This window comes from Pseudonaja textilis, chromosome 2 (genome assembly GCF_049901715.1).
Source record: "Pseudonaja textilis isolate UNSWEBS1 chromosome 2, rPseTex1.2, whole genome shotgun sequence".
NCBI lineage: Eukaryota > Metazoa > Chordata > Lepidosauria > Squamata > Elapidae > Pseudonaja > Pseudonaja textilis.
Genome location: NC_141991.1, coordinates 222,984,879 through 222,999,699, shown reverse-complemented (window position 1 = coordinate 222,999,699; position 14,821 = coordinate 222,984,879). Strand labels below are relative to the sequence as shown.

At 35.1% G+C, this 14,821-nt stretch overlaps 2 protein-coding genes across 5 annotated transcripts in view; one reads left to right on the top strand and one right to left on the bottom strand.

Annotated features, from left to right (window-relative positions):
• Positions 1-9,507, top strand: part of RASGRF2 (Ras protein specific guanine nucleotide releasing factor 2) — a 120,798-nt gene extending 111,291 nt beyond the window's left edge. For all 4 annotated transcript variants that reach the window (XM_087927118.1, XM_087927117.1, XM_087927116.1 and 1 more), the window contains 7 exons: positions 395-498; positions 1,531-1,615; positions 2,145-2,342; positions 2,859-2,938; positions 4,803-4,920; positions 5,731-5,799; positions 6,445-9,507. In XM_087927118.1, coding sequence (XP_087783244.1) covers positions 395-498; positions 1,531-1,615; positions 2,145-2,342; positions 2,859-2,938; positions 4,803-4,920; positions 5,731-5,799; positions 6,445-6,537 — 747 coding nt within the window. In that variant the 3' untranslated portion in view covers positions 6,538-9,507. The remainder of the gene's footprint in view (positions 1-394; positions 499-1,530; positions 1,616-2,144; positions 2,343-2,858; positions 2,939-4,802; positions 4,921-5,730; positions 5,800-6,444) is intronic.
• The window catches only part of OCLN (occludin), a 389,915-nt gene that overhangs the window by 373,650 nt on the left and 1,444 nt on the right, over positions 1-14,821 (bottom strand). The gene's annotated exons all lie outside the window — the stretch shown is intronic.

The window sequence follows — 14,821 nt, the reverse complement described above, 5'->3', positions numbered from 1 at the left end:
CTTAACTTCTAAAATCTTAATGTATTAATTTTAGGAGTTATAAAATAAAATATTAAAATTTTGAGAGAAGTTCATTAATATGTATAAAATGATAAATTTTAAAAAATCTGGGTAAATAATCTATTGGCAAAAAGGAAAATTCATTATCGAAAATGATTTTTTTAAAATGAACTGTATTTTATGTTTTATTTCTGTTGAAATCAGTTCAGCGAGAACCGATTTTGCTCTAACTCTTTTTCCTAAATAACAGAGAGCATATTTACACAAGTGCTTTTCCCTTTCAGGATTTTCCTTCCACAAATAATACAAACAGCTATTACCTAATACTGTAGAAAACAAATACAAAGGTTATAATTGCTTCTTAAACAGTTTAAAATATATTTTTTCCTTATAGCTAGAGTGTCCAAAACCAGAATGCTTTGAAACATTATCAGCGATGGAACTTGCTGAACAAATAACTCTCTTAGATCACATTGTCTTCAGAGGCATACCTTATGAGTAAGTGGTGTTCCAATCATTATTATGGGAATTGAAATATTTCTAAGCAAAGGTTTGGATAGTACAAGAATTTGCAACAAAATTGGAATGGATCATATATACAGTAGAAATGGAATCGGTGCATATCTCTCAGCATGAGTGGATCATGAAAGTCTAATATCAAAGCACAATGCAGTGATAGCACACTATTTCTAAGTTGTTCTTTGTGAGGAGGATGCAGTTATTTCCTGAAAAGGGTATCATATCTGTATATAATAAAGCTCCAAAGAACCAATAATAAAATGTTGTATGTGCTGCCAATTCAGGAAATCTGTAGGACAGATAGTAAGCCCATTAAAGGCTGAATATGTAGCATTCAGGGAAGGACCATTCAAAAGTAGAGAATTTATTTCTGAATATAAAGGAACCAGGTTCAGTTTATTACATCGCAGAGTAAAACTTGGAATAATTATTGGTGAAATTTTGGTTTGAAAGTTGATACTACTTCTAAACAGTATTGACATATACTGTATGGGTCAGATGGATGAGCACTCTGATTCTGTAGAAGGTGGCTTTATGTTTTCTAATGTCTGTACTTTGTTTACTTTTTTTAGTCAGCAAAGAGGAGGAGCTACCATTTTCAAAGCATATTCCATTAATTTCTTGTTTGGAGGGGGAAAGGGAACAATGAGTGTAAAGAAGTTATATAAAGCAGTATAAGTGATTCACACGGTGTGATCATGTTAAATAGGGAAATAAGTTGATTTCAGCGGGACCCTATTGTAGTATAAAAGGTTTAGGACTTTTCTCATAATTCTTCTTACTTTAAAGATCTGGCTAGAGAAAGTTTACCAAAGAAAATATGGGTTTTTTTTTAACAAACCTTGTTCGCTAATTTAATTAGGCTTTAAGTAAAGGCTTTTACATTTATAACCAATTCATTTTTAGTAGTTGAGAAGAATTCATTCCAGAATGGTGAAGCTGTTGCCAAAGGAAGCGGAGCAAACAGAAATAAATATTCTCTGTTTTTTGCATTTCTTTTTTCCCCCCCAGAGAATTTCTTGGGCAGGGTTGGATGAAATTGGATAAAAATGAAAGAACACCTTACATTATGAAAACCAGCCAACATTTTAATGATGTGAGTTGTAATAGAAATAGAGAATACTTTTTAAGAATACAAGAATGCTAGATTAAAAATATTTCTGAGACCATAAAAGTTACCAAAGGATTCCAGTTTTCCTGAAGAGTATCCAAGCAGTTTGGTAGTAAGCATTTTAAAAGCAATGGCAAAAGAAACTAAATTATATTTTATTAAGTTATAGTATAAAGCAAATTGTTCCTTATTACTTTGATTAATTATTTTTGTTTAGATGTCATATTGCTTTATTGGTCTTAGTATACTATTGGAATCTATTGTACAGTGTTTCCTTTACTATCTAGTCAATGATTTCTTTGTTTTTGTTTATTAGAGACTTTTGCAACCTAGCACCTCTCAAATGTGATATCAGAATTTCCAATATTTTTGAAGGGTAGCAGGTTGGGAAAGGCTGTCTTATTTTCATCGATTTTATAACAGGTTTTGTTTACTAAAAGCCAGACATATTTAAATATGTGTTTAAATCAGTTGTATAAATGCAAATATTTATGGTGCTGGTTCTTTCATTTAGATGAGCAATCTTGTAGCATCCCAAATTATGAATTATACTGATATCGGTTCCCGTGCTAATGCCATTGAGAAATGGGTTGCAGTGGCAGATATTTGCCGATGTCTGCACAATTACAATGGTGTCCTTGAAATCACATCAGCCTTGAACAGAAGTGCAATCTACAGACTAAAGAAAACCTGGGCAAAAGTTTCTAAACAAGTAAGTAATTAATATTGAGACATTTCAGAAAAAGGTTTACTCTCAGGTGAAAGAGATTGTCCAACCCTGTGAGATAACTGTTGAGCACCAAATTAATCATGAGAAAATTGTGCAGTTTATTTAACCTAATATTTTTGGTATCCTTTTCATGAGAGTGCATTTCTGGATGTATTACTGTAAAGGTTTAAATATTATTCTTGCAGAAATGACATGTTTTTCATGTAAATGTCTGATGCAGCCATGAATTCATTTAAACAATTTTATGATGAGCCTGTTTCAGGACTGTTATGGTTAGTATGTGGTAGGACAGAATTCTGACTTTGATATGTGCATTTGAACAAGTTGAATAAAGCAATGAATTCACATATAAAGGTTTTTCTGTGCCAACTTCTTATTCCAGTTGGGCTATGTTTAATGAAGATTACTTGAAGAACTACACATTTCTCTGAAGCTAAATTCTTGTTTAGGAAGCACTTTTTGTATTCTATTACATTTTTGTCATGTTTTTGTTTGTAGACTAAAGCTCTTATGGATAAACTTCAAAAGATTGTGTCATCTGAGGGAAGATTTAAAAATCTGAGAGAAACACTCAAGAAGTATGGCTCTTATTTTGTTCTAATTACTGTATGATTTAAAATTTGCATCTATAGAGGATGACAGACTAATTTTTTTAAAAAAAGCATGAGACTTTTCTTTCTTCAACCTAGCAATCATTGAGACAATTTTGATTTAAACCTGAAATCAAAACTTTGTCAGTGATGGCTAATTTGGCTTCACTTCCATATTCCTTAATAGGTTTCTCTTCAGGAAGGGTTCAGTCTCTTTTTCTCCTGCTTCTTACTCTGAGGCATTTGTTCTCCCTAACATCTGTGTAATAAGGAGAACAGAAGATATTAAAGCCTGAATGTTGTTATGACCTTTCGATTTAGCTAAAGATCACATCTACGGCACATTGGATTACACCCCTGGTTTGTAGAATGGAAGCTTCTGTTACAGAGTTGTTCCCCTTGCATCCAAAATCCTCTTCCTACAGTTCTTCCATGAAGGAGGAATCGAGGAATGCTTGTTCTATGCAGGATGAGTTAGAGAAAAATAACCCCAGCTTCATTGAGCATATAATGTGTGCAAGAGACGATAAAGAAGAACTTTGACACCTCTTCTTTGAGAGAAAGGACTCAGTGAAGTAATGATGTTTTGTCTTCTTGGCGCTAAAATATGTTAGAGGAAAAAGGTTATGTTTGGAATTGATGCATGTTCTACCTGTAGTCCGTAGGCTGGAGGTTGCCTTGTTATTCATACACTTAATTCCCTGCAATTCATTGAATTAATTAAAATAGTATAATGACAATCAAACCTGAAAGTTAAATACAATATGATTATATCATGAATTCACCCTAATAAATATAGTATTTTCTAAGGCTATTGTTCTAACTATCCATATTCAGAGTACAAGTAGTCCTTGACTTATGACTACAATTGAGCCCAAAATTTCTGTTCTTAAGTGAGACATTTGTTAAGTGAGTTTTGTTCCATTTTACGACCTTTCTTGCCAGAGTTGTTAAGTGAATCACCACAGTTGATGCTGTAAACACAGTTGTTACTTGAATCTGACTTTCCTATTGACTTTGCTTGTCAGAAGGTCGTAAAAAGGGATCACATGACCTTGGGCCAGGGGTGGGATTCCCCCTGCACCTATTCACTAGAATCGGTTGTTAACATTCTAAGCAGTTCAGAGAACCGGTTGTTAGAAGAAATCATTGGCTAATCCTGTAAGGAAGGCAGGAAGGAAACATTCTGGCGTTGCTTACAGAAACTGCCTCTTCATTAACCCTTATTATATTCTTGGCAGGACTAGACTTCCTGTCTCAGGAACTTCTCTGGAGTTTTTTCCCCTCCTTTGCTGGTATTTCGCTTGTGTGGAGTGACCATTCAAAGTTACAATGGCACTGAAAAAAGTGAGTTATGACCGTTTTTCACACTTACGATTATTGCAACATCCCCACAGTCATGAGAGGCCAAGTGAGGAGATGCATGCCACAATGTGAGTGATGCTGAGTTGGCCATGCCCAGCCAGTCACATGACCACCAAGCCATACCCACCAACTTAGTTATGCCCACAGAACCGGTTGTTAAAAAAATTGAATCTCATCCCTGCCTTGGGCACAGCAACGGTCATAACTTTGAGTCAGTTGCCAAACATCTGAACTTTGATCACATGATCATGGAATGCTACAAAGTTGTAAGTGTGAAAAACTGTCATAAGGCACTTTTTTCAGTGCTGTTGTAACTTTGAATGGTCACTAAATGAATTGAAAGTTAAGGATTTCCTGTAGTTTCTGCTAGATATTGTGCAACTTACTTCTAAATAAAGGTATTTATTTGGTGTACATTTTGATAGTAGGAAAAGGGAGAAAAGATTGTAATTTACAATTCTGACATCTGGTATTTCTTATCCTTCAGTTGCAATCCTCCTTCGGTGCCATATCTTGGGATGTACCTCACAGATCTGGCATTTATTGAAGAAGGAACACCAAACTTTACTGAAGAAGGCCTCGTCAATTTTTCTAAAATGCGAATGGTAATTTCTTTCTACATTTTTTTTTATATTTCATAGTTAGTGCAGATAGAAATTTAAAAAAGCAATTGTTGATACTTGTATTTACAATCAATGTCCTATTACCATCTGTTGGTATATTCTGGAGAATCAGTATTGTAGTCTTGATTGGCCCAGTTCCCATCACAGCCATAACATAGATACTAACCCAGTCAAATCTCCTTCTCTGTGTCTCTGGCAACACAGAATCATTCCTAAACTGGATTAAAAACCACTATTTTTGAAATACATAATCCATACCCATTTTTGCCATATTTATTAAACCCTAGGGAGTTAAATTAAACCCAGAACAAAATTAATCTACCCATTAAAGCGTGGAACACTCAAACCTACTCAAAAACCCATTTTGCATATCCTCAGTTAAAAAGGAGCTGGAGAGAAAGAACAACAGAAAAAACAATTTTCTCTACTGCAGAATTTAGGCTAATCCTAGTAGCATCAAATATGCCTCCCCAACTCTTGTTGATTCCAGTTGATAAACCATATCCACTGTTACCTATTTGGACAACCAGGGAAATGCTATTAGGAAAACAGTTGTATAAAGTGGAAAATGCCACTAAAAGGATAAATTTTTCCTAGTTTAATTCTACTGGGTTGGACTATAAATCCTGCTTTTGGCCTAGAATGAAGTGTTCAGAGACTAAAAGAGCTCCAGAAAGAAGAACAAAGAATAACCCTTGCTATATTTTACAATTTTATATAGAAAAGTTAGAATTCAAACCACTGCTCTAAAATTCAACAAGAAATTATTATTGATACTTGCTTATTTAACAGATATCACATATTATCAGGGAAATACGTCAATTCCAACAGGCTTCCTATCGAATAGAACATCAACAAAAGGTACAATGTTTTCATATCTCCTTTTATCACCGTATACATTTTTGACCTTATTCTGGATATATTAATAAATGCTGCCCCATATTTTTTTTATCACCAAAGTATATGAAGAGATTTGTAACTGAAAGTTTAATTTAGCATTATACTGGTGTAGGCTTTCATAAATGGTTTCTGTTGATAAGGATTGATCAGTGTTTGGCTTCAGAGCTTAGTGATCATGTTGAGATAGCTGAATTCCTGATGTTACACCAGCAACTTAAAACCAGACATAAGTTACCACAGACCCAAAAGTACTTATGACCAAGATTCAAAATTCTGCCAACTGTCAGCCCCACCCCTGATCCATAGAAGTAACCATCACTTTGCATTGAGTGAGATGACAATTTAAAAATAGCTCACAGAAGGTGATTTTTAGCCACATTGCTTTGATGGGAGAGCTGGTGGGATTATGGCAGATTAAATCATCTGACTGCAATCTGCATTAAAAAGGTATTTCTGTTCTTTTCTAATTCATGTATCTGCTTCTTCTCGTGTTGGCATTAAAGAAGATTGAAATATCTCATTTTGACAGAAATTACAATTCTATTCAAGGAAGTGTATAATGATTCCAGCATCACTAAATAATTGTTTCATATTTCGTTTTCCCAGGTCACTCAATACTTGTTGGACAAAAGCCTCATAATAGATGAAGACACACTGTACGAGCTATCCCTAAAAATTGAGCCCAGACTGCCAGCCTGAGAAATTAATATTATTCTTCAGCTACCAAGTACTTAGTTTAATGAAAAACGATGCATGGCATGCCTCTATAGAATGCAAGGGGCAAAAGCTGAGAAAAATTGAAATTCCCTTCTCCATTAAAGGGATGCAGAGTCTCACAGAGATACTTTTTCAGAGAAGCAACTGTTGGAGGAACGGAGTCACGTAGCAGAAATGTGGGTCAAATGGTTGTTACTTGACAAGAAGTAAAGAGATTTCAAAACAAATAAAGGACTAAAGAAAAGATGGGCAATAACAGTAATGAGCCAGTCAAGGAGACAGCAGAATGAAATATGAATACAACATTTGCTAGAGTTGAATAATGATAGCATGCTACCAGAGGAAGAAATCTTGTCTAACTATCTTTGGATGCAATTCAAAAAGCATGTTTTATTTAGATATTTTGGCCAAATTTGCACTTTATCAAGTCTGTTGTAAATGAAAGAGTATTTGTAGAAGCAACAATGTAATATCTAACAGCATTATTTCCTGAATAATCCATTCATATAATCCATTTGGCACGATGAGAGATATTAAAACAAGCAAGATGGCATCTGCAGCATCCATCAACTTGCCTGTTTTGATACCCTTTATGGACACTACTAAAACTGTTCATTTTAACTGAAGATGTCTGTTCATAAATTAATTTTCCTATATTTACTTTTTTCAAAACTGAAAGAAGACTGAAGAATATCAGTGTGCCATTATGAATACTAGCTTAATAGTCTAAATATATTATTCATTCTCTAATAATAGCAATATGTGAGATGATCTGGTATGCAAATTAATGCACTGTCTTGCATGGTTGCTCCATATACAAGCTTAGAAGGGACTGGATTGATATTGCAATGTTGTGGCAACCCTGTCTCTATAGTAGGTTAGTCTCTTTGATAATTTGTATGTTGTTTTCCAATAGCACATTTCTCATATAACTTCGGTTAAAATATATATGTCTTAATGAGATCGTGATGTCTTCTCCTATGCACTAGTAGATGAAACAAGTGGGTTTTTTTCTTTCTTACTAGAAAATAGTTCCAAACAAATATCCTATTATAAGGATCAACCTCTTGCCTTCTGCCCCCACTCCATTGAAGACAATAAGTAACCCTGAGTTCCGTATTGGTGTCAGAGGCTAGGTAGGTTAACCTGAGAAATAATAGGAATAAATCATATATAATTTTGATGTTCCAATGGATTTTCATGCTTTTTAGAACAAGTAATGAAGGTGTAGAGTTTCTGAATCTTTTACTTTTTCATGGATAACATTACACCCTATGATCACTGTTCTTGGCGCTATGATATCATTTAACTATCACTGAGTTTCACATAACTAGGCTAGCAGTAACAAACATATATGTGTGGTTATGCATGTGTCTGTGTACAATCATGACTCCAGAATCACCTTAATAATTAAAAAATGCAGTTTCTATAAGTGTAGCTTGTGTTCAAACAGTTGCTTTGCCACATACATTAATTAAGAGATCCCATATTTTCTTCTAAAGAAAAGAAAATTTCTAACACTGAATAGTACATAAACTCTACCTCTTATATAGAGTTGTGCAAACGTGCTTGGATTGCAGCGGTGATCTTATAAGAATTAAAAAGTTATTTTGCATATTCATATTTTTGCTATATGTCAATCTGTGTATATTACATTCCCTCGCCTAGATTACAAGATTGTTCGAACAACAGTAATTTGTCAAATCCTTGGAAAATAAAAACATATTTATCTTATTTTTTTACACTTTGAAAGAGTAAATAATATTTTAATCTCACATTCTGCATATTGACTTTAGAAGGAAGAATATGTTTAATATTTGTTGCAGAAACTACTTAGGAAGAAAAAATACTTTTGTTTATCTGATTTGAATAAGTTACTAACAGATTTATTTTTTTAAATCTATGGAAATTAGATACTTGCAGATCAATTTACATTTTCAGACATATAAACTAGTTCTTTGATTGCCTACATAAAAGTAGTCTCCCTGAATGGAAAGAATACATAAACCAATTGTTTAAAAATGCATTTAACGTCACTTTTGAATAATTAGAATAAAGTATGCTTTTCCAAGGAATCTCAACCAGCAGATGAAAAATCCCCTTAAACCCTCTCAAGAGCATTACTGTTTTAAAAAGGATGATCATTTGGTCATATCGGAGAATTCATTACTTAGTGCTAAATTCTGACAATGGAAAATTAATCTATGTGGCTTTTTTTCATCTCCATTTCTAATATATTGCCAGTCCAGAAAATCTAGTTTTGTCTAATGACAGATCCCATCCATTATCTGCTCAGTAGGAAATTTAATCATTCTAAAGCCCTATTTTTATATAATTATATGCTTGGCTGCACATTTAAAGGAATTATAAAATACTCTGTTAAGTTTTCAGAAGAAATTAAATAGGAATGTTGTAGGCATGTTTTAAGTATTTCTGGTTAATGAATATGGTAGATTTCAATGTTATTTATAGATATTTGTTTATTTATCTTTTGTTGAAGATGATTGTTCTTTTCATAAATGCCTGTCAGAAAAAGATAATAGCAGTTTAAGCATGATAAACAGAAGCATGAATTATATGGCCACCAGATAATTTACTGATATTTTCACTGTGTTAATAATAATTTTTAAAATTTCACGCACCAATTATTTAACAGAAATATACTTAATTTCTAAGGCAGTACTTTTTAATTATTTTCTTTCTTCTAGGGTGAATCATCTTCCCTTCTTCACAAATTCCATATTGAACCTATACATTATTTTGTGAGAATTGTTTGTGAATGTAGTGATTGGTAATTTATTTTGATTTCCTTGTATTTCATTTTATAATATTAGCTTTGTCCTTTCAAGGGGCACTTTGCCTATTTTGGATTCTAAGTGCAGCCGAAGGTGCTTATATCTGTTTTTATCCTATTTAATTTACATATTTCATTAAATTATATGATAACTCTTATTCTGTGTGGTCCTTGTTTTCTGGCCTTTTTGTTCAAAATATTTAGCAAGCTTAAATTAATTATTGTTAACAAGCATTCAGCATATATTTCTACCATCATGAAGGGAGTAGTCAGAATATTCCTATTGAATATTCAATACTGTCCTGTCAGCTTTGGAAGCCATATTCCTCGCTGTCACATAGCCTGAGAAAGTGGGAGGGGGTGATTTCAATTAAGTAGCTCTAAGTAAACAAAATAAAATTCTTTTGTTAGTTCAAGGTCATTTAGTATGGTGCAGGATGAAATAAGGATCTTACTTTTGGACGGATCGTGATTGGGCCATATGATGTGATGACAACCAAGGGGGGTGGATTTGTAGTTGGGAAATTGTGGAAAGCCCAAAAACTTTCAGATTCGGGATTCCACAGATGTGCCAGGTGCTATTCAAATAAAGGTACTTTTGAGATATGTTTGTCTTGGGGTTACTAATTGGAATGGAGGTTTGCTGGAACGCTGACACTAGCATTATCCTAAAATGTAGTTCCTAGAAGATTTAATTAAAGAAAACAAGTTCAAAATATATTAGAATAATTCATGTATTATTGCATTTGGACAGACTCTAAATTGTGGGCCTTCCATTGAAACAAGATAGAAAATCACAACTTCTCTTTTTCTAACTACAGTCTGTTGTGATATCCTTGATGTTCTATTCATTTATTATTTTTATTACAGTTTTCTGAATAAAAGCCAATAAATTTAAATTGTGTTGATGAAAAAAAAAAGTAGTTCTTTTGCAACCTAATCTGCTAAATATATCATTGTATCTCTAGCAGTTGTTTAGCTATATCTTGGTGACAAAGTTATCCCATTTGGAAAATAACTATATAGTACATTATAAATAGCCTTTTAAAATAGCACTTTTTAATAAATAATTAATGGCCTGCTAATGCTTCATTATAACTAAAAAAAACTATAAACTTTCAAATCTGCAATATTATCAGTTTTTTAAGAAAAAAAATCAATTTAAATGGCTTTTAACACAACTTTAAAAGCTTGTACTAATGAAATTTTATGCAAATTTAGATGTGATGTCAAGAGCCTATTTCTCCTTGACTGATTTATTTTATAGACAGGGATATTCCTTAGCTGATGTAATTTGTCACCATACATAATGATCAGTTGGGGGGGACAGCTGTAATCTTATCTTAAAGTGATTTTGATTATAGCCAATATCAGCCTCAACCATTTTGACATCTTGCCTGTTGGAATATGGCATTCATATTTTTTAAATTTTAGTTTAGGTTTTTAGCTTTCCACCTCTCTTATTGGGTAGTTTCTCTGAGAAAAGTCTACATGGTGTACACACAGTAAACAAATCTACAGATTATTTTTCACAATGGATCAATCTAGATGACAACTAGTATGTGAGATAAGATAAATTTCAATGTGTGCTAGTGAAGACCTCCTGTTTGTTTCTACAAACCTTGTTACTTTTAGACATTTAAAAATTTAATAAACTTGAAAAATTAAATTGTATTAAAATAGGAAAATGCTAAACATTTAATATGGTTGCTCACATTCCGTGGAATGCCAAGAGAAACAGGTAGGTCTATAACTGTTTTCTAAAATCCACAGAAGGATTGCTTCAGGTCCATTTACTTATACATTTAACAGATAATCAAGAGTTGGAAGGGACCTTATAGGTCATCTAGTCCAACCCCCTGCCCAAGCGGGAGACCCTACACCATTTCTGACAGTGCAATGGCAGTCCAATCTCTCCTTGAAAGTCTCAAGTGATGGCGCTCCCACAGCTTCCAAGGGCAAGCTGTTCCATTGGTTGATTGTTCTTACTGTCAGAAAGTTTCTCCTTATTTCCAGGTTCAATCTCTCCTTGTTCAGTTTCCATCCATTATTCTTTGTCTGGCCTACAGGCGCTTTAGAAAATAGATTGACCCCCTCCTCTCTGTGGCAGCCCCTTAAATATTGGAAGACTGCTATCATATTTCCCCTGGTCCTTCTTTTCACTCGACTAGCCAAGCCCAGTTCCTGTAACCGTTCTTCATATGTCTTAGTCTCCAGTCCCCTAATCATCCTGGTTGCTCTTCTCTATACCTTTTCTAGAGTCTCAACATCTTTTTTACAATTTTGTGAGCAAAACTGGATGCAGTATTATAGGTGTGGTCTTACTAAGGCTTTATAGAGTGGTATTAGTACTTCCCTTGGTCTTGATTGTATCCCTCTGTTAATACAATTTAGGATTGCTTTAGCTTTTTTGGCTGCTGCTGTACACTACTGTCTCATATTTAGCTGGTTGTCCACTAAGACTCCAAAATCCCTCTCAAGTTACTGCTGTTGAGCCTGGCTTCACCCAATCTATATGTGTACTTTTGGCTTTTCTTCCCTAAGTATAGGACTTTACTTTTCTCTACATTGAATTTCATTTTGTTAGATACGGCCCAGTGTTCTAGTCTGTCAAGATCCATCTGGATCTTGAGCCTATCTTCTTGGGTGTTAGCTATTCCCGCCAGCTTAGTACCATCTGCAAATTTGGTAAGTTCACCTTCTATTCCCTCGTCTAAGTCATTAATGAAAATATTGAAGAGTACCGGGCCTAAGACAGAACCTTGTGGCACCCCACTGCTTACTTCCCTCCCGGTAGACTTAGACCCATTAAGAACTACTCGTTGAGAACAGTTTGTCAGCCAGTTGTGAGTCCATCTAGTGGTGGTGCTATCTATTCCACTTTTTTCTAGCTTACCAAGAAGTAGATTGTGGTCTATTTTGTCGAATGCCTTGCTGAAATCTAAATATATTATGTCCACAGTATTTTGCTGGTCTATTAATTTAGTCACTAAAGTTCTATTGCTGATAATAGAGAATAACTGCCCAAAGACCTATAGCTAGCACTCTCTCACATATGCAAGGGTATCACCAAACCTTCTCTAACCAGTCTCAGACTGTATATGTTCTGGCGATGTTGATGAATCTTCCTTTGTTTTGCATTCCCAAAAAGATATTAAAATATCTAACAGAACTCTACAATCCTGACCAATAGAGTTTTTTTTTTCAGGCATAAATTCTAGGCCTCTTCCTTTTAGAGGCAATGGTTATGTAGCTGCTCATTTCCCAAATTAAAGATGTCTGCCATCCGTCACTTGTTTACAAATTTATTTATTTGAAGGGTTTACATGGCTGCCAACTCAAACAATGTATTTTGGACAAGGTACATATAACGAACATGTCAAAAACAAAATAATACTGATTAAAAACAGATAAACTGAAAGAGACAATTGGTGATGGGATGTATATTGAAATTCATTGCACTTTTCGAGGCAGAAGCTCTAATCATTTTTGACCAAATGTCCAACAAAAATAATTTTCCCTTATATCATCTCATCATCTTCAACCTTTGCATTATCATCTTCTCTATCTTCACTTCCTTTTCTGATGACCTGGAGCTATCAGGACATAGCATATTCCTTTCCTTGCTCCATCATGGGTGACTGGAAAGTAGATCCTTACAATTCCATTATATTTTGGATTGATTGATTGATCAACAGATAATATGCCTTCAGTTCATTTCTTAGCAGCAGCAATGATTTGTCAGTTGCAGTTCACAACACGATACTTTGTCCTAAGCTCTCAGTCTGTGTGGCTGGGTGGGTGGGTGGAGGAGGATTTTTATTTCCTTACCTGGACTTGAGAGTCTCTTCTAGCTTATTCTTGGATGTTTCCCATAACCCCAAATTCTCTTCTTCCATTCTATGCAGGAGAATATTGTGTCATTCTTATCTTCCCAAACTAATATATTTTCCCTTTAGTATCAGGAAAAAGTAGAACGTGCAGCAGTCAGGAAATGAATTTGGGGAGTTTCACAAATGGACCTACTGAAATGAAGTGTGTATGTCTTTGTCTGGGGATCTTTTCCAAGGAATCAAATTGCCAGATTGCACTTCTGGCATTGGGTACTTAAAACATATTCTTGGCACAAATCCGCAATGCACATGAGGTATATGTGTATGCCTAGATATGAGTGTATGTGAGGAGCAATGTGGGACCAGAAGGGAACAATGAAAAACAGGAGGTATACTATCTTCAGGATGGATAATATCAAAACTATGTACTTAGAGCCAAGATGGACAAGAAAACTGAATCCTAAAATATTTATTTTTTTAGCATCAATTTGTGTTAGAGAAGATCACTGTAGTTAGTCTAAAATGGAAATAAATTTTGTCAAATTCTATGATGTTTCTATTACATGAAAGTTGAAAGTCACTGGAGACCCATTATATATTATCTCTAACAATTAAAAAAATTCTTATTAAATGTTTACCACACAAAGTTGTTATAATAATCTATGTATTCTGCTCACATTTTGCTTTTAACATTACAATTCTGATCTGAAGTCCAAACTATTTCGTAACCTCTATGTTCCTATGATTTCCCTCTATTTGATACTTTTTCCTAGACAGTTTTTTTAAAATAAAAGTTTTATTTAAGTTTTCACAAAACATACAAATACAAATAAAATATCTTTTTTTGAGAACAGTGTGGCCCCATGTTATCACTTCTCCATACAGACATAAACTCAATACATATTTATCTTATACATTCTAATCCAAATCTTATAACTATTTTCGCAACTTTTTCAATAGCTTTTCCCTTTCTTTACTTCCTATAGCCTTATTTTAAAATATCTCATTCCTTTCTTAATTCATATCTTTTTCTAATTTTTAAAATCTTTCTAATCAATGTTTTTATACTTTCGTCTGTCCTGTTTACAATTTCATATCATCTTTTCACATAAAACAAATTTTCCCCTGTAATTACTAGACTGGAGTGTAACACCTTTGTATCTTTTTTCAAATCTTATTTAAAAATTTAAGTTACATCTTTACAGTTATAACATTCATTTTCTAACCTCTATTTTATAACACATACCTATTTTCAATCAAATTCTGCTTGGTACATTCCCTTAAAGTGCACACTAAATACTTAAAAGAAAAAAGTATATAGGTATATATACCCCCCCCCCCCCCCCCCCCCCCCCCCCCCCCCCCCCCCCCCCCCCCCCCCCCCCCCCCCCCCCCCCCCCCCCCCCCCCCCCCCCCCCCCCCCCCCCCCCCCCCCCCCCCCCCCCCCCCCCCCCCCCCCCCCCCCCCCCCCCCCCCCCCCCCCCCCCCCCCCCCCCCCCCCCCCCCCCCCCCCCCCCCCCCCCCCCCCCCCCCCCCCCCCCCCCCCCCCCCCCCCCCCCCCCCCCCCCCCCCCCCCCCCCCCCCCCCCCCCCCCCCCCCCCCCCCCCCCCCCCCCCCCCCCCCCCCTCCCCCCCCCCCC